Raw genomic sequence first — 20,861 nt, forward strand, 5'->3', positions numbered from 1 at the left:
GTTTTTTACTCGGGGAGTGGTTGGTGCGTGGAATGCACTGCCTGAGTCAGTGGTGGAGGCAGATACACTAGTGAAGTTTAAGAGACTACTAGACAGGTATATGGAGGAATTTAAGGTGGGCGGGTTATATGGGAGGCAGGGTTTGAGGGTCAGCACAACATTGTGGGCCGAAGGGCCTGTACTGTGCTGTACTATTCTATGTTCTATGCAGTCTCAGTTTGGAAACATATCTGGTCTCAAGACCTTTTTGGGAGTGCGTTCCAGATTACTGCTACTCTTTGAATGAAAAAGTGGAGGGCAAGATATCAGGTCACTGCAGCATTGTCCAAAATTTAGCCAGGGCAGGAATGAGAAGCAGAAGCCCTATTTCATTCAAACCAGAGAAGATATTAATTCGGAGCAGGAACAGCCAGTTGGCTCCTTGGGTCTACTCAGCTATTTAAAAAGATCACCATGTATACAACTGCAACCTGAACTCTACATTCCTCTCATCGTCTTGCTTATCAAGAACTTACTGCCAGTTTAATGCTATATGGGTTGGCAAAACATTGCTTATGCTCAGTGTTTGTTCTTAGAAGTCTATAATCGTTGTACCTCTTCATGGATACGTATGTCCACCATGCCTTCAATATGAGATTCTATCTCTTGCAGGATGCGAGCCTCTTTCTCTGCCTCCTCTGCATTCTTCTTTCCCTTGTTTATCCTTTCAGCCAGCAACTTAATGTACCGCTGTGCTGCAAGTAGGCAGGGGTGGTCTGGGTGATCATTGGGGGTGTGCTTCAAGAGGTCCTGCCACACAGAAAATACCATTAGTTTACTGGTTAGATTAATCCACTGTCAGCTCTCCCACCCTTCCTGGAAACTAATTAAATATACAGATCAGCTTTATTTTTCAGATATACCTCAAAATACACAGTAAAATACAGCATTCGTGTCAACCGCTAACACAGCCCAAGGATGCGCTGGGGGCAGCCTACGAGTGTTCATACTTCCAGCACCAACATAGCATGCCCACAATTTACCGATCCTAATCCATACACTTTTGGAATGTGGGAGGAAACTGAAACAGTCACCAATTCCTTAAGGAATTTCTTACAGCAGCAGGAACTGAACCTCAGCCACTGCTGGCGTAAAGGTGGTCGCTCCCTGGTGCAGGAAATGGAGCAAATTCCAACCCGGGCTTTGAATTCTGCGTTTACATTAGATCCTAAATTGCTGCATAAATGGTTAATACCTTCATAGGAAAATATTTCATCTGTTGTTATAGTGTGGATGTCTCACACACACACACACAAAAAATGAGATCTTAGACCACCAATACTGCTGATAGTAATTTTGAGGCTCTTGCATCTTGTGAAATCGGTATGAATCCAACTGAGAAAATATTCCTTTCAAATTCCAGTTTGAATCAAATTTTCAATTTGATGCTCAACCTTTGCAATAGATCTGAGTCATCAGTGAGATTGTGCACAATGAAACCGAACTTCCCAGGTTAATAATGAACTTTAAACAGCTAAGACAGCAGAAACTAATTTAACCAGTAATGAAGTAAGTCACCAGAGTATCAGCAGTATGAACAAGTAAGGCTGGAGACCGTGTCTCACAGGGCTCCCTGCTGTTTCTGAAACTACATTCTTGTTATTTAGAAACCACACTCTTACCTAAATACCAGCATCTTACTTATAATTGGTTTTCATCAAAATAAAACCCAAACTCAAGCTGAAATTATCTTTCTTAATATTGGACAAGGATGTAATGCTGAAGCTTTATAAGGCATTGGTCAGAACACACTTGGAATATTGTAAGCAGTTTTGGACCCTTTGTTTAAGAAAGGATATGCTGATATTGGAGAGGGTCCAGATGAGGTTTATGAGCATGATCTCAGGAATGAAAGGGTTAATGTATGAGGAGCATTTGATGTCCCTAGACTTGACCTCATTCGAATTTAGACGAATGGGGGTGGGTCTCATTGAAATTTATTGAAATCTGAATGGCCTAGTGCAGTGGTCCCCAACCTCCAGGCCGCGGACCGATACCAGGTCGCGAAGCATGCAGGGGTGCAGCGGTAGCCGGGACGCACCCGGCACATCTTTAAGAAAAAAGCCAAAATAAATGAGCTAATTAAGTAGGTGCCGCCCAGAAGCCAGCCTTCATTAGAGGAACTGAGGTGGAGAGGGTCAATAACTTTAAATTCTTCAGCATTAAGGATCGACGTTTCTCTCTCTGAAAAGTGTCAGAGGATCTGTCCTGGGACCAGCACGTAACTGTCATTACAAAGAAAGCACAGCAGCGCCTATACTTTATTAGAAGTTGGTGTAGATTCAACACGTCACCTCGATCCTGACAGCCCTGTCTTTTCAGCGTACCTGAGCTGGCGTTTAAATTGACCAAACAATGGAACAGCTAAAGGCTCCAGAGCCCTGGAAAGAGGAGTGAACATTGTGTAGAGCAAGTGAAATCGGCAATCGCCTCTGATCTGGGCCAACATTTACGTGCCGGGTGGCACCTAACTAATTAGCTTGTTTATTCCAGCTTTTTTCCTAAAGATGTGCTGGGTGCGTTCTGGCTACTGCTTGCACCCCTGCATGCTTTGCGGCCTGGTATCGATTCGCGGCCCAGAGGTTGGGGACCACTGGCCTAGTGGATATGGACAGAAAGTTTTCTATAGTGGTGGAGTATAGAACCAGAGGGCACAGTTTCAGAATACAAGGACAGAGAACAGAGATTAGGAAGGATTTCTTTAGGCAGAGGGCGGTGAATTTGTGGAACTCATTGCCACGGACAACTGTACAGGCATGGTGATTGGGGATCTTTAAAGTGGAGGTTGATAAGTTTGTGATTAGTAACGGTGTAAAAGATTTCATAATGGAATGGCAGAGCACACTTAATAGGCCTAAAAGCCTAAATCTGCTCCTAAGTTTTATGATCTTTTATTGACTCACTGGGGTCAACTAATTCAGCTGTTAAGCAATCTTGGTATCCCAGACAAAGAAAGAAATGTGGTTGAGTTTTTAGGGTCGATTATTGCAGTAGGACATTGCCAGAGCACAGATAAATGACGTGCTAGATTCATCTGTGATATGTGCCAGTGTTAGCTTGCCAACTCTCCTACCCCAAGCTCACACAGGATATTTGGTAATGCACCAAAATCTTCTCCAGTTTTCTGCAACAATACAATGACTGGAAATACCTACCTCAGGAAAGTAATGGATGTTGGAGTGGTTGGGGGCAGGGGGAGGAGATTTAAAAAATGGAGGCTGGTTGATTGAAAGGATGAGAGACCATTCTGAAATCTTAATAATTGACAGTGAAACTAAAATAGAAACAAGATTTATCAAGCTCGTGGATAATCACTGCGCCCTACTTGTGGCCAAGCAGGATTGTTGTCACCGATGCTGGCTTTAGTAAAAAGAATGGTGTCCATGGTTTGTATTTCAGTGATATTTTGGTTGGCGGACTACCTATTCCATGAATTTGGACAGCCTTCAAGATAAGTTCTGCAGCTGTGCAGCCTTATAAATTTCACCTGCTATTAGTGTAGTTTCATTTTCATGAAGTCCTTTTATACTGCGGTTGTAAATGAGAACAAACACTAGAATAGAGATTTATTACTCATTTGCCTGTGTGAGCTTACAGTGTCCTGAACTGTAAGATAAATTGTTTGGTTTTCTGGGAAGAATATTCACAGGGCAGCTCAGTGGCCACTTAATTAGATACAGCTGTACACCTGCTCATTAATGCAAATATCTAATCAGCCAATCATAAAAGCATGCAGACATGGTCAAGAGGTTCATTTTTTGTTCAGGACAAACTTCAGGATGGAGAAGATATGTGATCTAAGTGATTTTGACCGTTGAATGATTGTTGATGCCAGACTGGGTGGTTTGAGTATCTCAGAAACAGCCGATCTGCTGGGATTTTCACGCATGACAGTATCGAGATTTTACAGAGAATGGTGTAAAAAACAAACAAAAAAAATCTAGTGAATGGCAGTTCTGTGGGCAAAAACACCTTGATAATGAGAGAGGTCGAAGGAGAATGGCCATAATTGGTTCAAGTTGACAGGAAGGAGACAGTAACTCAAATAACCACTTACTATCTTGTAGGTACCTAATAAAGTGGCACTGGGTGTAGTTCCGCCAGTGTGATGGAATGAATATATCCTGAAAATAAACTGGAAGGTCAGCCTTTGGTGAACATATCATAATTATCACACAATCAGCATATTGTTGTTGATTGTTCTTGCTCTAATCTGACTCGATATAAAGTTCATTATTCCATACGATGCAGAAAGAGGACCATCAGGTTCATGCCAGCTCATACAGCAATCCTATTTGCTCATTAACCTTACCTGTAACCTTTTCTACCCACATAATTCTACCATCCACCCACACTAGGACATCTTACAGAGCCCTTTTAACCTACCAATTTGCACATCTTTAGAATCAGTGAGAGACCGCACCCAACAGGGCAGACAAACAACAAATGTGCAAAAAGCTACAAACTATGTACAGACAAAAAGAAAGAGAAACAGAAATAATAATAATAATAATAACAATAGTGAATAAATAAGCAATAAATATTGAGAACATCAGATGAAGAGTCCTTGTGAGGTTCTGGGAACAGTTCAGTGTTGGAGTGAGTGAAATTCAGTGACTTTATTCCCTCTGGTTCAACAGTCTGTTGATTGAGGGGTAATAACGGTTCCTGAACCTGGTGGTGTGGGTCCTGAGGCTCCTGTACCATCTTCCTGATGGCAGCAACAAGATAGTACAGCCTGGATGGTGGGGGTCCTTGATGATGGATGTCCATAGCTCTCTGCAGATTCTATGGTCTTGGGCAGAGCAGTTGCCATAGCAAGCTAATATGCATTTGCATCGGATGCTTTCTACAGTCCTTCTTTAAAACTGGTAAAGCTCAAAGGGGACATGCCAAATTTCCTTAAGACTCACGCGGACTTGGAGGCACTATTGTGCTTTCTTGGCCATGGTTAGACTAGGTACAGTGATGGAAACCATCTGCATGTACAGTATATTGGCTGGCTGTGTTTCCCTCATAAAGGGAAAAGTGCCACTGCTGGTGATGCTTCAACAGCGGTGGCACAATACTCAGGGACATCTTGAAGACTGGAAAAATGCTAAACAATCATATACTGTATTTCCTTCTGTAAAGTCAGCACATCAAGGGAAGGATTTTTAAAACAATATTATGATATATTAATTATTAAAGATAAAAAACTTAATTAACTTTCTGTAACTTTGTAACCTCACGAAAATGAATCTCACGGTTGTATATGGTGACATACAGTACATTCTTTGGGGCATTCCTTTGCTTTTGTGGATGCTTGTGAAGAAAAAGAATTTCAGGAAGTATATTGTATACATTTCTCTGACATTAAATGTACCTATTGAATCTATTGATGTACTTTGAATAGATTTACTTTAAGCTTTGAATTTTAATTCATGCTGAATATAACTCACATAAAAGTAGGAAAAGTTGAAGGCTTTATGCTAATTGGTGCACACCATTCAGAACTTGCACCCACCCCCAGTCCAGAGGAGCCTTCTATTTATTTTTACTTTGCTCAGGTTACAGGAGCAGTTTTACGCCGCCTCTCTCGCTTACAGGCCTTTAACTATGATGGTGATCTCTGAAGGAGCATGAATCAGATTGGCAGATCGCCATAAAATTGAAATTTCTCAAAACTAAGCTCTGCGCCCCTCAGTTCTGTTTACCTTGGCTTGGGAAGTAATCCCAAAATCAACAAAACCTTGCACCCCATCTCACAATTTTACCTGAAATAAATCCCTACCCTGGGTTTCCTGTCCCCTCCTCCTCCCCCCAAGCTCATTTTTTTCTTGGGAAAGTAAACATTCCATGTTGTTTCTTTACAATCAGTGACAAAAGGAGATCCTAATTTGCAGGACTTGCTCCAGTTTAAACTACAGCATGTAGCGAGGAAGTGGGAAATGCCTCTCCTTTGGAAGCAGGAATTCTGTCATCAACCCTTCCTGAAACAATATTGATTATCTATGTTAGAGATGGCAATGGTTCCCGTCCGGAAAAGTGTATTAAATGTAAAAGGAGATTAAGTGCTTAAAATATTTTGTAATCAGCAATGTAATAAAAAAACATTAATGCTTGTAAGAACAACCAGGTCACTGAAGGAAATATTTATTAAGGACATTACATCAAAAATTTATTGCACTTAATATTTAGGCACAGTGAATAAAATTAAACAGTTATCCGTAAGCTTTCATATCCTTTTTATTTTTTTTTAATGACTTCTCTCCACACATCAGATTCAAGACATTCCATTTGCTATATTAACAAGGGCAAGTTCTCTGTGTTAAATGATCTACCTCCATGGTGGCCACAATTCAGGAAAAGTTCAGGTCAAATGGAATCTTACTAAAACACTCAGCACCGGAGCCAAGAGTAGGAATTAATTAAGGCGGCAATGAGCAGAATGAATGTTCCACATCACTCTGTAAATAGTCTGCACAAATAGTCACCTGAAACTTCATTGGCTGAGCACTGAACTGTGCAATTAGTGTCTTGAAATTTATATACGGAAAATATGGCTGTAAGACTATGCCAAGTATCATGTATAATAAGAGAGCTAATTAATTTGGGAATATGTGGGAGAGAGTTTCCTCACTCGTTGGTTAGTCATGATGAAGTAGCTTCTCCTTTATCGCTCAGTGGTGATTCTTTGGATACACCTCCCCCATTACAATCCCAGCACCATCTCAGCACTAAATTAATGCCTTCTTCTCATTGTTGGATTAGAAATCTGACCAATTATTTTCAGAAAACCTTCTCTGAATCAATTCTTATTACACTAAAAAGGAACTCACTTCAAAAAGTTAACTTGGAAGGTGAAGTATGTCTCCACAACATTCAAACAAATGAAGCTTTCCTGAGTTAATGAGCCTCCATCCCCATGTTTCTCCATAATGAATTCGTTTATAAGCATTACAGTTTTGTGATGTTTTAAAAGCCTTCTCATGCCCCTTTCTCACATTCATTAACAGCTTCCTACTCAGCAACAGAAGGACCAAAGAGTTGATTGTGGACTTGTGAAAGGGAAGTCGGGAGAATGTCCACCAGTCTTCACTGAGAGTTCAGTAGTGGAAAAAGTAGGCAGCTTCAAGTTCCTGGACATCAACATATTGGAGGATATATCCTGGACCCAACACATTGATGCCATCATGAAGGCACACTGGCAGCTCTACTTCATTTGGAGTTTGAAGAGGTTTAGTGTGCCACTGAAGATTTTTACTAATTTCTATACATGTATTGTGGAGAGCATTCTGACTGGTTGCCTCACCACTTGGGATGGAGGCTCCTATGCATATGATTGAAAGGGACTGTAGAGTTCAAGATGTGTCCAACTCCATCATGGACACAAACCTCCTCACCATTGAGGATACATTCAAGAGGCAGTCCATGACGAAGGCAACATCCATCACTAGGTGCCCTCATCATCCAGGTCATGCAATCTTCTCATTATAAACAGTGGGGAGGAGCTACAAGAGCATAAAGAGCCATACTCAATTATTCAGGAACAACTTCTGCCTCTCTGCCATCAGTTTTCTGAACAGTCCATGAACCCATGAATATTACTTCATTATTCTTTTTTTGCACTATTAATTTACTTTGTGAGTTAGAGTAGTTTAATGTGTTTTCTTTGTACTGCTGCCACAAAACAAATTTCACATCATATAATCAGTGATAATAAATCTGATTCTGATATAATTATTATTTATCATATCAACCATTTCCTCAAGCAACTAAGAGTGTAGCCTGAAGAATCCTCTGCTGAAACATCTCTGCTTTACCTCGTCCTCTTTGATCCGGAGTCACTCTCAAAGGATTTGGATGCAACAAAGGAACTGGGATAGGGGTAGAACCTTAGCTCCTTCACAACCCACCGTCTTTACATCCGTACTTAGTTACAGAACAACCACCTTACACCCACTAACATTTCGTACGTTTTGGTGATCTCTGTAAAATGATTGTCAATATCCGATTGGTCACCATACCAAAAATTTCCTCTTGCAAAATATTAACAATTGGCTCAGCTAAATCACAGCAAGTTACATAAATGGAGGAATTCTGCAGATAAATTTTTTAAAAATTGAATCCAGGACAACATTTTCAAAATGCTACCGTACAATTTCTATACTCACTCCAGTGTGAGAAACAAGATCCAATACACTAGATAGAAATGGGCACCGAAGGCTATTTAGCCTATTGCAGCGTCTTCATTCAGAAAGATACTCAATCCATTTATCACATCATCCATCTGCTTCTCTCCAATTGCTGCTCTTATGCTGGCCTCTTCGAGGCTAAATTTAATTGCTTAACCCTTGGCAGACAACTCTGAAAGCAAAGAACTCCAGAACTCCCTCTCAAAACCTCTCTCCATTTCTACCATTTTAAGGCACTCCTTAAAGTCTACAGCTTTAACCAGGCTTTTGATCATCTGCTCTGGTTTGACTCAAAATTAATTGTTTTGCTTGGTCTTGTTCCTGTGAAGCCATTTTTATCATCTGGACAGCTTTGCTGTGCTAAAGGCGCTGGATAACTGAGAGATGGTGTGTTTTAAAATGATTTAGGGTATTTTGCCTCCATAACTCCAGTCCACATTTTAATCATTCTTCAGATGAAAAAGTACATGACATTTGATCTTCTTGGAGTTAGAGTGATTCCTTTGGCATGGTGTTATGGTTTAGTTCAAAACAATTCTTGAGATTCTACCCTTTCCATAGAGAGTTACTGCTGCCCCTGCCAAAAGCCTAAAATACTTCAACCTTCCCGAATAGCTCACTGCCATGTTGCTAAGGATCAGGTATAGGGTTGTTCTCTGGTATAAGTGTAGGGTTTCAATTTCTCTCATATTCCTTATTGATGCCCTATAATGCCAACAATGTGATCCAATGCAGCAGCATAGGCAGTGCATTCTGTGTTCAGAATTTTATTAAAACAAGCCTTGCAATCAATATCAGTAACACCAAGGAATTGATTGTGGACTTCCAGAAGGAGAAGTCAGGAGAACCCACGCCAGTCTTTATTGAGGGGTCAGCAGTGGAAAGGGTGAGCAGCTTCAGGTTCCTTGGTGTCAACATCTCTGAAGGTCTATGGTACTGTGCTTCAGTCTTAGGCACATATATACAGCTAGGATGCCTAAGACTTCTGTACAGTACCGTAGCAATTTCATATATTGCACTGCACAGCTGACGCAAAAAGAAACACATTTCATGACACGTCAGTGATGATAAATCCGATTTTCATACGGGTCTCTATTGTGGACTGAGAGTAGGAAGGGGGCAGGGAGAGGGGATGGGAAATGGGTACGGGAGAAGTGAGAGGGCAGGAGGCACCAGTGAGATATTCTGTAATGATCAATAAACCAAATGTTCGGAACCAAATGATCTTGCCTGTTGTCGCAGGGCTGGATGTGTCACCCACGCCCCTGGCACTCCTTCTCTGCCACCTGTCCCAAGGCACTCCACCCTCGCCATTCCCAACATCCTTTGTTCCCACCATGCTAACAAACTTGCTCTCCACTCCACATTGACAAATACAGAACTGTGCAAAAGTCTGAAGCAACCGAGCTATATACATATGCCTAAGACTTTTGCACAGTACTGGGCCCAACATATTGATGCACTAATGAGGAAGGCAAACCAGCGGTTATACTGCATTAGTAGTTTGATGAAATTTGGCATGTCACTGAAAACTCCGGCTAATCTCTACAGGCGTAGCGCGGCAGGCATTCTGACCGTTTGCATCACCATATGATATGGAGAGGATCAGAAAAAACTCAGCTTCATCTCTCCCCTCCCCACCACGGAGGACACCTTCAAAAGGTGCCCCAGGAAATTGGCATCCCTCATTAAGGACCCTCACGACCGAGGACACGCCCTCTTCTCATGCCATCAGAGAGGAGGTACGGGAGAATGAAGAAAACACCTTGTTAATGAGACAGGTCAGAGGAGAATGGCCAGACTGGTTCAAGGTGACGGGAAGCTGACAGTAACTCAAACAACCAAGCATCATAACAGCGGAGTGCAGAACAGCATCTTTGAATGCACAACAACGGTGAACCTTCAAGTGGATGGGCTACAGACCACGAACGTTAACTCAGTGACCACCTTATCAGGTACAGGGCCACTGAGCGTCTGTAATAGAAGCTGCTGCCTCCCCTGCTGTGTGTTTGCTTGCACAGATCTCCCTAGTCCAGATGGGTGGAAGTCACATCGAGCTGCCCAGGTGCAGCTTTGAGTGGCTGTACCATTTGCCTGGGCCCATCGACTAGGCAGCCTATCCACACCAAGCCATGTGGTGTTCAAAGCTTGCAGAGTGTCTATGTTCCTCACAAAGCAGTGTGGAAAGGGACACAGTTTACGTTTCAGATCAAGGGCCCTTCAGCAGACGGGGAAAGAAAGGAAGCAAGCAAATTACTTTCAGGTGGCTGAGCAGCTGAAGCAAGTAAGTGAAGGGTATGCCCCTGATAGGGTGAGACAGATGACTTAATGTGGCGGTCAAGTTGATGGGGTGTCGTTGGAAATATTTTATAAGAAAGGGAGGTTGTTGTGGAAGCAAGGTTTGGTCCACACCCCACCAAAATCTGGAAAGAAAAGGAGGGTGTTAGCGATGGAAGAGAACTTCAAAGTTGGCATTCCAAGAATTCAACAGTAAAGTGACTGTCATTATTGAAAGGCAAGTACATATATAAAGCCCACAAACTGCCTTTCCCCCCACCTCGTGCTCCTTATATGCTTGTAGCTTTCAGCCACTGCATAGCATTTTAACGTTTTGTTTGCTTTTTTAAAGCAAAGAACAATAAAATGAGATTTCATCATAATGATTTTTTGTTACTTTAGTCTTGGTAACATTAGGCATACTTGTATATAATAAAGTGTATGCCCATTGATCCTTGAAGAGAGTAGGAAAGGCAGACAGGGGGATTAAGTTGGCATCTCAGATACAAGTCTGAGAAAGGAATACAAGAAAAGGAAGTTATTGCTAGAACTAAGACCCGTTAGATTACTGTGCTGGACTGCTATGTACAGCTCTAAATCAGCACATGATAAAAAAAGACTGCGATAGCTCTGGGGAGATTTTCCAAAGATGCTGCCAGAACTGGAGAATGTTAAAGCAAAAAAAGTACAGAAATAGAAAATACTGGAAATAATCAACAGGCCAGGCAGCATTAGTCTAGAAAGAAACAGAAACAAAAGAAACACTTTAGGCCATTGACATATAATCAGAACTGACTGGTGCTGTGTGTCCTTTGGAAATCCTCCACTGACCAAACAGTCAAATGTCACAATTATAACAGTTTTTCCCCTGGGACTACAAAGAAAGTTTAGAACGAAGTAATATTTTCTAGGGAATTATTTAATCTTGAGTTTTTTGACAATATAATTTCATAATATTTATTACCTTGCAGTCAATAATATTTTCAGTTGTAATTTCCCATTTGCGAAGGAGGAAACACAGCAGCTTTACAGACTAAAACTTGCTTGGAGGACAAAATACATGATTTATGGATTCTTGTAAAGAGTCCTGCCTCCCTTGATTTTTCATCTCCCTGGTGCAATGTGCACCATGATTTGCTACTTTAATAGATTTCAGATGAGGAAAATTAGCTCAAATCAATTTATTTATCCTAACCTCCTATTTCATCAATGTGATACTCCTTAGTTATCATCTTCTTGCGAAATTCCTTTTCCTTTTTTCACATTTAGAGACACAGCCTGGTAACAGGCCCTTCTAGCCTAATTACACACATTTAATCAATTAACCTACTGGTCCATACATGTTCAGAACGTGAGAGGAAACCAAAGCACCCAGCGAAAAACCACGCCGTCTCAGGGGGAATGTACAGACTCTTTAAAGACAGTGGTTGAATTGAGCCTGGGTTATTAGTGCTGTAATAGCATTATGCAGCTGGTGCTGCCCTTTAGTTTTCCGTAGTTGAAGACATATCCACTACATTTATAGCCTTCTTCCCATCTTACCCTAGTATTTACAGTCTAATTGAAACAGAGCAGGTATCATTTAATCGGCAATTATTATTTGCAGACTAATCAATACAATGATGCCAGCACGTACCACCAGCTGGAGATCACAAACAAGTACCCTGCCTTATTGTTCTTTGCAAGCAGCCAGCTTCAGTGCCCGAGCTTTTGCTCCATGGAGATCATCCAGCTCCGGACAATCCAAGGGGCCACCCCTGCAAGTGTGATTGTGATCACAACTCTGGAAATACAGTTCGCACCTGGTGAATCTGACTGGCGTCTAAAGGGAACAGCACAGAGGAATAGATTTTCTGTCGGCACAAGTAGTGTAAATAGCAGAGCTGCAGTTTTAGAGGCTCGGTGATTTCTATTCATTCTTGACTTCCAGTGCTATCTGCACCCTCTCTTGGAGTTTCCCCCACGTACTCTGGCTTCCTCCCACATCCTAAAAACGTGCAGATTGTTAGATTGATCCGCAAATTGCCTTCGATAAGTTGTAAAAATTTTGGGAGGTATTAATAGGAGAGGCAAGAGGTAGAATTTTGGGAGGTATTAATAAGAAAGTGTAGGATTAGTGTAAAAATGGACACTTAATGGCCAGTGTGGATTGGGTGGGCTGAAGAACTGTATCTCTACATTTCCCTGATATTCAGAATTAAACAACTGAGTTTTAATGATTACCCTGCCACCACCGAGGTCTCGACACGGGGTCAGTGTGCTGTTTACTGTGTACTGTTTATCTGTGCTGCATGAACTTTGAATTATATTTTATTAACTTAGTTATGGTAATATTTTGGTTTATATGCCGTGTGTTATGTTTTGTGGGTGTACCATAGTCTAGAGAAACGTTGTTTCATTTGGTTATATATATGGACAGTCAGATGACAATAAACTTGAATTTAGTTAATACTTAATTATTTCATTTAATGCAAAATAAATGACAAAGAGAAGGATTTAAAATTTAGATTAAACAGAAAACTGCAAATAATGGATTAGTATCTGAACGTCATCCCTAATGGAGTGCTAAACACAATGAATTGTATGGTAACTTCAGCACAATGTAATCTTGTCTCCAAAATTGAATCCATTGATTTCAATTAAATGAATTTTAGAGGTGGCGAGCAATGTGGTTTAGTGCTATTGGAGGGGCATGAGTTTCACTGCGTGGAAACACAGTTCTTGGCTAAACGATTAGTTTGAGAAGGTGCTGCAGGGAAGTAGAAAGGCAGACTGCATTAAGAATGTAGCTAGAGAAAGACGGGCAGTTTCCTGATGGCTGTATTACCAGCTGAGGAATGAGAAATGACCATTCCAGTCACTCTAGGAAAAATCAATGCGGACACTATCCACCCTATACACTGCCTTTCTCAAAGTCTCCCTCCTGGAAATCGCTATAGGGTTACTGAAACAAAAACTTCATGTCATTGTAAAGTTTCTCCCCCCAGGCAGTTAATCTGATCAACCGCTCTTGTTAGCCCAGCACCCCACTATACCTGTTATCTCTGTCACTACACTGCACTGTCAAACACTTTAAACTACTTTTTATAATGCTGTTTACATTGTAAGTACATGCTGGTACTTATGTATCCATGCATATTTTATTCCATATCTCTAACTGTACATTTATATACTTCTTCATTCTCTATAATTGTTGAATGTTGTGTTCTGTTGCGTGCTGTGCTCTAAACTCACCACAGCAAATAGATGGACGGTGGAGAGCATCCTTGCAGGTTGCACCACAGCCTGGTATGGAACCACAAATGCCAATGGACAGAAAAGCCTAAATACAGCCCAGTCCATCACAGGAAAAGCCCTCCCCACCACTGGACCCAAGCAGCGCTGCCACAAGTAAGCAGAATCCATCATCAGGGACCCCCACCATCCAGGACATGCTCTCTTCTCGCTGTTGCCACTATGATGGAGGTACAACAGCCTTGGGTCCCAACCCAGCAGGTTCAGGAGCAGTTATTGCCTTTTAACCATCGGACTTCTGAATCAGCATTCCTTTATTTTTTGGGTTTTTTTTGTATTTGCACAGTTTGTCGTATTTTGCATATTGATTGCTTGTGTGTAGCTTTTAATTGATTCTATAATACTCCTTCGTCCTACAGTGAATGCTGGCAAGAAAACAAACCTCAGAGTAGTATATAATGATGTATATGTACTTTGATAATAAATTTACCGAGTACTTTTGAACCTTGAATAAAGAAATCTTGCACAAGTTGGTGGCCCAATGTTGTAATGCCTAATTCTGCTTCTAATAGAATAGTTAGAAGCCTGATGACGGTGTCTTGTTTATGAATTACTTTATACAGGCATTTAACATCAATGACGTCAGGACACTGGAATCTAATGAAGGGTGTTTCACATGAAATGTTAACTCTGTTTCTCTTTCATAGATGTTGCCTGACCTGCTGAGTTTTTCCAGACTTTTAGCGACTGCAGTTTTTTATTGCCTCCTCTGGTCCCAATTATGTTATACCACTGTATTCACTTTTCCCATTGATGCCATACTTTCAGGTTTACTACTAACAGTACATTAATGTAATCACCTCCTCCCTCAACAATCCCCATCTGTTTGATACAAACAGCCCCATCTTATTGAACCGCGTGCCTGAATGATTATCTGTCCCCTCCCCATCACCAATGCCCAGCAACTAACCTTTACCCTGATTCATCTACTTGTTGGTCCAATTACGAATGTGCCACCTACCCTACCCAAGGATCTATTTCCCATGTCAGCTTTAATTTCTGCATACACTCCGCACCTGCAAAGTGCCTTGACACTTTCACACCACTGAAGTGCATTACAACAAAAAGCTGCAGTCAAAAGGCTGTAATTTGCACTTTGCACTTTGGAACCTCTGGTAGTCATCAAATTTGAGCCTCCTTTCTCCTCTTTACCACTTGAAGGACATAGTTTAAGGTGCGAGGCAACCCTTTCACACAGAGGGTGATACATGTATGGAAAGAGCCGGCAGAGGAAGTGATGAGGCAATTAACAACATTTAAACGATATTTGGACAGGTATGTGGATAGGGAGGACTTAGAGGAATATGGGCCAAATTGGACTAGCTTTAATGGCCATTTTAGTCAGCATGAACAATTTGGGGTGGAAGTGCCCCTTCTATGCTGTACGACTCGATAACTGTTTAATCATAAAAAGTTTCTTCCAAATAGATATTACCAGCCTTTTGAAGTCAGAAGATATCACAAACACCTGCCAACAAAGATGTCATTCTCCATTAAAGGCACCATATGAATAAAAGTAGGTGTTAACTTCTTTCAGAAACTCACTTAAGTTACGTAATAAAGTAGACTGAATGACATTCTAAAGACTATTTGAGAGGATAAATGAAAATTATAAACTGTTATACTGTTAAAATATAAACTGTTAAAATAGTCTGCACTGAAAAAATGGGCTAATATGTCAAATTCAGGACTGAAGATTGTCAACTCCAGCTGAACGATCTACACCAGAACAAGAGAAGGGCTTCTCGCAGATTTTGTGCAATGATCCATATTTCTCCAGATTGCTTTTTTTTTGCTTCTATTTTTCCCTGTATTGAAATCGCAGTATCAAATTATGTGCCAAAGATTGCCCCTCCATTTTCCTACCTCCTATAATTGCTGCAGCTGTCCCACATGCAAAACATCCAGAGAGTATTATCATCAGTTAAAATCAACACTTCAAATAGTTTAGTGATGACCAAACTTTCGCTAGCCCATGTCTCTAGGCAGCTGATGGCAATTACTCATCACTTATCTGGCTCGGCACAGCTCCACACTCAGTAACTAGCAGAGACAGTCCGGCGCTACAGGACATCAGTACTGCCATTGGAATGAACCAGGCAAAGCAATTATAGTTAATAACAGTCATAGTAATCAAAGTTAAATAAACATTGTCAACCCTGCACCATCACTAAACACCATTATCTTCATGCTCTTTAGCTTCTTGTGTATCGGAATGGTCAAAGGAGATATTTTTATACTGTCTGAATGCGGATTCATAAGAATAAGCTAACCTTCATTTATTTAGGTCTTTTCACAAGTTCAGAGCATTCCAAATTGCTTTAGAGCCAGTAAAGTACTTTCTGTTTCTGAAGTACAGTCACTTGTGCACTGCAGAAAATGCAGCAGCCAATTTGCACATGACACAGCTCCACTAGGGACGCTGAGATGTGTGACCAGATTAGCTATTTTTAGGGACAGTTGACTGAAGAATAGGTGGCACAATGGAGAGTTCTCCTTGCCTCCTTCTTTCTTTTTCCAATATTTTTATTAAATTTATTAAATTTCATATACATAAATACAGAATTCAAAAGGATACTTATTAAAAATCAAAATAAGGTAGCACATAATGCACTATATATAAATAACACTGATACAATCACGGTATCCCATAATCATGATCAATCAAATAAAATAAATTGAATTATGAAATACAATAATACGGTTAATTATATTATAAAAAAAATCTACACCCACTACCAAGACAAAGCCGGTTGGTTAAAAAAAACAAAGAGTACTTTACCATATAATGTTTTATAATAATAGCACAGATCTATATTTTAATAACAATAACAGTTCAAAGATTTTCAAAATAGTTCAGAAAGGGTCCCCATAACGTTTGAAAATCTTGATTAGAATCAGAAATCGAACAACGAATCTTCTCTAAATTTAAACATGACATAACATCGCATAACCATTGAGCATGTGTGTGTGTGTGGGGGGCAAATGTCTCCTTCACAACAATATCTCAGCCAAGCGATCAGATAGTCACAACTAGGTGTCTTGTCCATAAGAGTTCACCTCAGAGAATGTGGCACTCCCTCAATAATGCACAGGTATATCAAACCCAGATCTAAATCCGTGCTGGTATTTATGTATATTTTATTCCACATCCGTATTTTAACCTCTAACTTTATTTCATATACAATTCTTTATTTATAATTGTTGAATGTTGTTCATCTTTGTTGCATGCCATGCCCTGGCCACAATCAAAAGGTTTGTGGATTCAAGTCCCAGAGCCAGGTTTACACTCAGGATGGGGCCATTGATTTGCTGAAAGCTGGAAACCCCTAACCCCACGGTATTTCTCCCAGTATCTGATACAACTTAGATTAGGAATGCCAGAATGAAAACTACAGCGATCCGTCAGGTTAGCAGAAAAGGTCATTGGCTGCAATCTACCATCACCGCAGGACTTGTATGTGTCCGTGACAAAGAAGCGGGCAGAAAAAAATCATTGCAGACACTACCCACCCTGCAAACTACCTTTTCCAAAAGCTCTCTTCTGGATAGCACTATAGGGCTATTAAAAAAACTTCACGCTACCTTAAAAGTTTCTTTCCCCAGTCTAATCTGATCAAACATTCAAGTAAAACCCCCCACCCCCTCTATCTATTACCCCAACACTACACTGCACTGTAAACACTTTAATCCAATTTTATAGTGTTTTTTTAACCTTGTAAATATATACTGATATTCACATATTTATGCCATTTTATTCCTATCTGTATTTTAACCTCTAACTGCTTTTATATAATTTATAATTGTTGAATGCTGTTGTTTTTTGTTGCATGTCATGCCTTGATTAATCCATCATAGCAAATTCCTAATACATGTAAATTAGATTAGATTAGATTAGATTATGAAGACACGCAGTCCTCCTTTATTGTCATTTAGTAATGCATGCATTAAGAAATGATACAATATTTCCTCCGGTGTGATATCACAAAATACAGGACCACGACTGAAAAAACGAACAAAACCACATAATTATAACATACAGTTACAACAGTGCAACTATACCATAACTTGATGAAGAAGTCCATGAGCACAGTAAAAAGTTCAAAGTCTCTCAAATGTCCCACACCTCACACACACAAATGTACTGTATATGGTGAACAAAGTTGATCCTGATCTTTAATGCTTGAAAGTAATGATTATAAAGTGGAAGATTTAAACCTCTTCTTAATTAAAATGAAGAGGTTTTTTTAAAGAAATGAATAAATATGCTTTTTGCATGGCTTCCTTATACGGATATGAAGTGACAGAAGAGATGAAAATTGAGTTGAAAGTGAAGTTAGCTTTGGTAGCTTAGAAAAGGGTGAGTGAGGCATTATAAGGCATTGGTCAGAATGCACTTGGAGTATTGTGAGAAATTTTGGGCCACTTATCTAAGAAAGGATGTGCTGGCATTGGAGAGGGTCCAGAGAAGGTTCAGAATCAGAATCAGGTTTATTATCACCGGCATGTGACACAAAATTTGTTAACTTAGCAGCAGCAGTTCAATGCAATACGTAATCTAGCGGAGAAAATAATAATAATAAAGAAACAAGTAAATCAATTATGTTATTGAATTGATTTAAAAAACATGCAAAAACAGAAATACTATATATTAAAAAAAAGTGAAGTTAGTGTCCAAAGCTTCAATGACCATTTAGGAACCGGATGGCAGAGGGGAAGAAGCTGTTCCTAAATCACTGAGTGTGTGCCTTCAGGTTTCTGTACCTCCTGCCTGACAGTAACAGTGAGAGAAGGGCATGCCCTGGGTGCTGGAAGTCCTTAATAATGGATGCTGCCTTTCTGAGACACCACTCTCTAAAGATGTCCTGGGTATTTTGTAGGCTAGCGCCCAAGATGAAGGATTTACAGCCTTCTGCAGCTTCTTTTGGTCCTGTGCAGTAGCCCTTCCATACCATACAGTGATGCAGCCTGTCAGAATGCTCTCCACGGTACAACTATAGAAGTTTCTGAGTGTATTTGTATTGCGAGAATGATGCCAGAAATGAAAAGGTTAACATACGAGCTGTGCTTGATGGCTCTGGGCTTGTATTCGCTGGAGTTCAGAAGAATGAGGGAGGATCGCATTAAAACCCATCAAATATAGAAAGTCCACCTCAGAATAGAAGGATGTCCATTTAGAACAGAGCTGAGGAAGAATTTATTTAGCCAGAGCGTAGCAAATCCGTGGAATTCATTGCCATAGATGGTTGGGAGGCCAGGTCATTGTGTATGCTTAAAGCGAAGGTTGATAGGTTCTTGATTAGTAAGGGCATGAAAGGTTACAGAGAGAAGGCAGGAGAATGGGGTTGAGGGATAACAAATCAGCCATGATGGAATGGTGGTGTGGACTCAATGGAGCAAATCACCTAATTCTGCTCTTATGCCTCATGGTCTAAAAAGCCTGTGGAGCTCAAAGTAGAAAGTATTGCAAATATTGAGAGAAATTGAAAAAAGAAAAGCTGAGTCCTTGACTGGAATCCAAATGTTCTTGTACTGGAAACTTGCCAGTGTGTGTCCTCATTGAAAGAGAGGGAAAGGAATAAATCAGATAATTATGTGCCATTTAGACAAATAGCAAAGGCTAAGTTTCTGAAGGTTGCAAGATTCAAATAAGAGGCGTGCTAATTCAAGAAATGCGGAAAAGCAGCTCTTGCTTGACAAAACTATAAAGCTCTTTGAGAGGATAATGGGGTACGTTGGGAAGAGGAAATGCAAAGAGTAAACTGGATGTTGACTCTTGGATAGTGGTTGAAACTCAACTGCAAAGGGAACTGACAATAAACTGGACTGGTCAAAGAACACTGAGGCTGTCTACAAGAAGGGTCAGAGCCGTCTCTATTTCCTGAGGAGACTGAGGTCCTTTAACATCTGCTGGACAATGCTGAGGATGTTCTACGAGTCTGTGGTGGCCAGTGCGATCATGCTTGCTGTTGTGTGCTGGGGTAGCAGGCTGAGGGTAGCAGACACCAACAGAATCAACAAACTCATTTGTAAGGCCAGTGATGTTGTGGGGATGGAACTGGTCTCTCTGACAGTAGTGTCTAAAAAGAGGATGCTGTCCAAGTTGCATGCCATCTTGGACAATGTCTCCCATCCACTACATAATGTACTGGTTAGGCACAGGAGTACATTCAGCCAGAGACTCATTCCACCGAGATGCAACACAGAACGTCATAGGGAGTCATTCCTGCCTGTGGCCATCAAACTTTACAACTCCTCCCTTGGAGGGTCAGACACCCTGAGCCAATAGGCTGGTCCTGGACTTATTTCCTGGCATAATTTACATATTACTATTTAACTATTTATGGTTTATTACTGTTTATTATTTATGGTGCAACTGTAATGAAAACCAATTTCCCCCAGGATCAATAAAGTATAACTAAGACTATGACTAACTGGTTGACACACAAGTCTTTAACTCTACTGTATGCCTCAACATGTGTCTCTGATTCTGTGGGCCTGTGATGCTGCTGCAAGTAAGTTTTTCATTGCGACTGTGCATAAATATAGTTCTGCACTTGACAAAAAACTTGACTTGACTTGACCTGCTTTTGAAGTGAAGGTGTCACCTTTCAAACAGGGTAGAAACATAGAAACATAGAGAACCAACAGCACAATACAAGTCCTTCGGTCCACAAAGCTGTGCTGAACATGTCCTTATCTTAGAACTTCCTAGGCCTACCCATAGCCTTCTATTTTTCTAAGCTCCATGTACCTATCCAGGAGTCTCTTAAAAGACCCTATCATTGTCAAATCAATACAGAACAGAGCACCATTACAAGTATGTTGTGGGCACTTGAGGGCCTGAGTTATAGGGAAAGGTACAAAAGGTTAAGATTTTATTCACTGGAACGCAGGAGAATGATGGAAGATCTTATAAAGCTATACACAATTACGAAGGGTGTAGCTAGGATGAATGCCTGTAGACTTTTTCCTCACAGGTTGGGAGAGACTAGTTCTTGGGTTTAGGGTGAATGGTGATTTATTTAATTAGAACCTGAGGGGGAACTTCTTCACTCAAAGGATGGTACAAGT

At 40.6% G+C, this 20,861-nt stretch overlaps 1 protein-coding gene across 1 annotated transcript in view; it reads right to left on the reverse strand.

Annotated features, from left to right (window-relative positions):
• The window catches only part of LOC140200078 (rho guanine nucleotide exchange factor 17-like), a 472,416-nt gene that overhangs the window by 86,132 nt on the left and 365,423 nt on the right, over positions 1 to 20,861 (reverse strand). Inside the window, exon 6 of the mRNA XM_072262817.1 lies at positions 595 to 789. Within this exon, the coding sequence (XP_072118918.1) occupies positions 595 to 789 (195 nt within the window). The remainder of the gene's footprint in view (positions 1 to 594; positions 790 to 20,861) is intronic.

Source organism: Mobula birostris, chromosome 7 (assembly GCF_030028105.1).
Source record: "Mobula birostris isolate sMobBir1 chromosome 7, sMobBir1.hap1, whole genome shotgun sequence".
Taxonomy (NCBI): Eukaryota; Metazoa; Chordata; class Chondrichthyes; order Myliobatiformes; family Myliobatidae; genus Mobula; species Mobula birostris.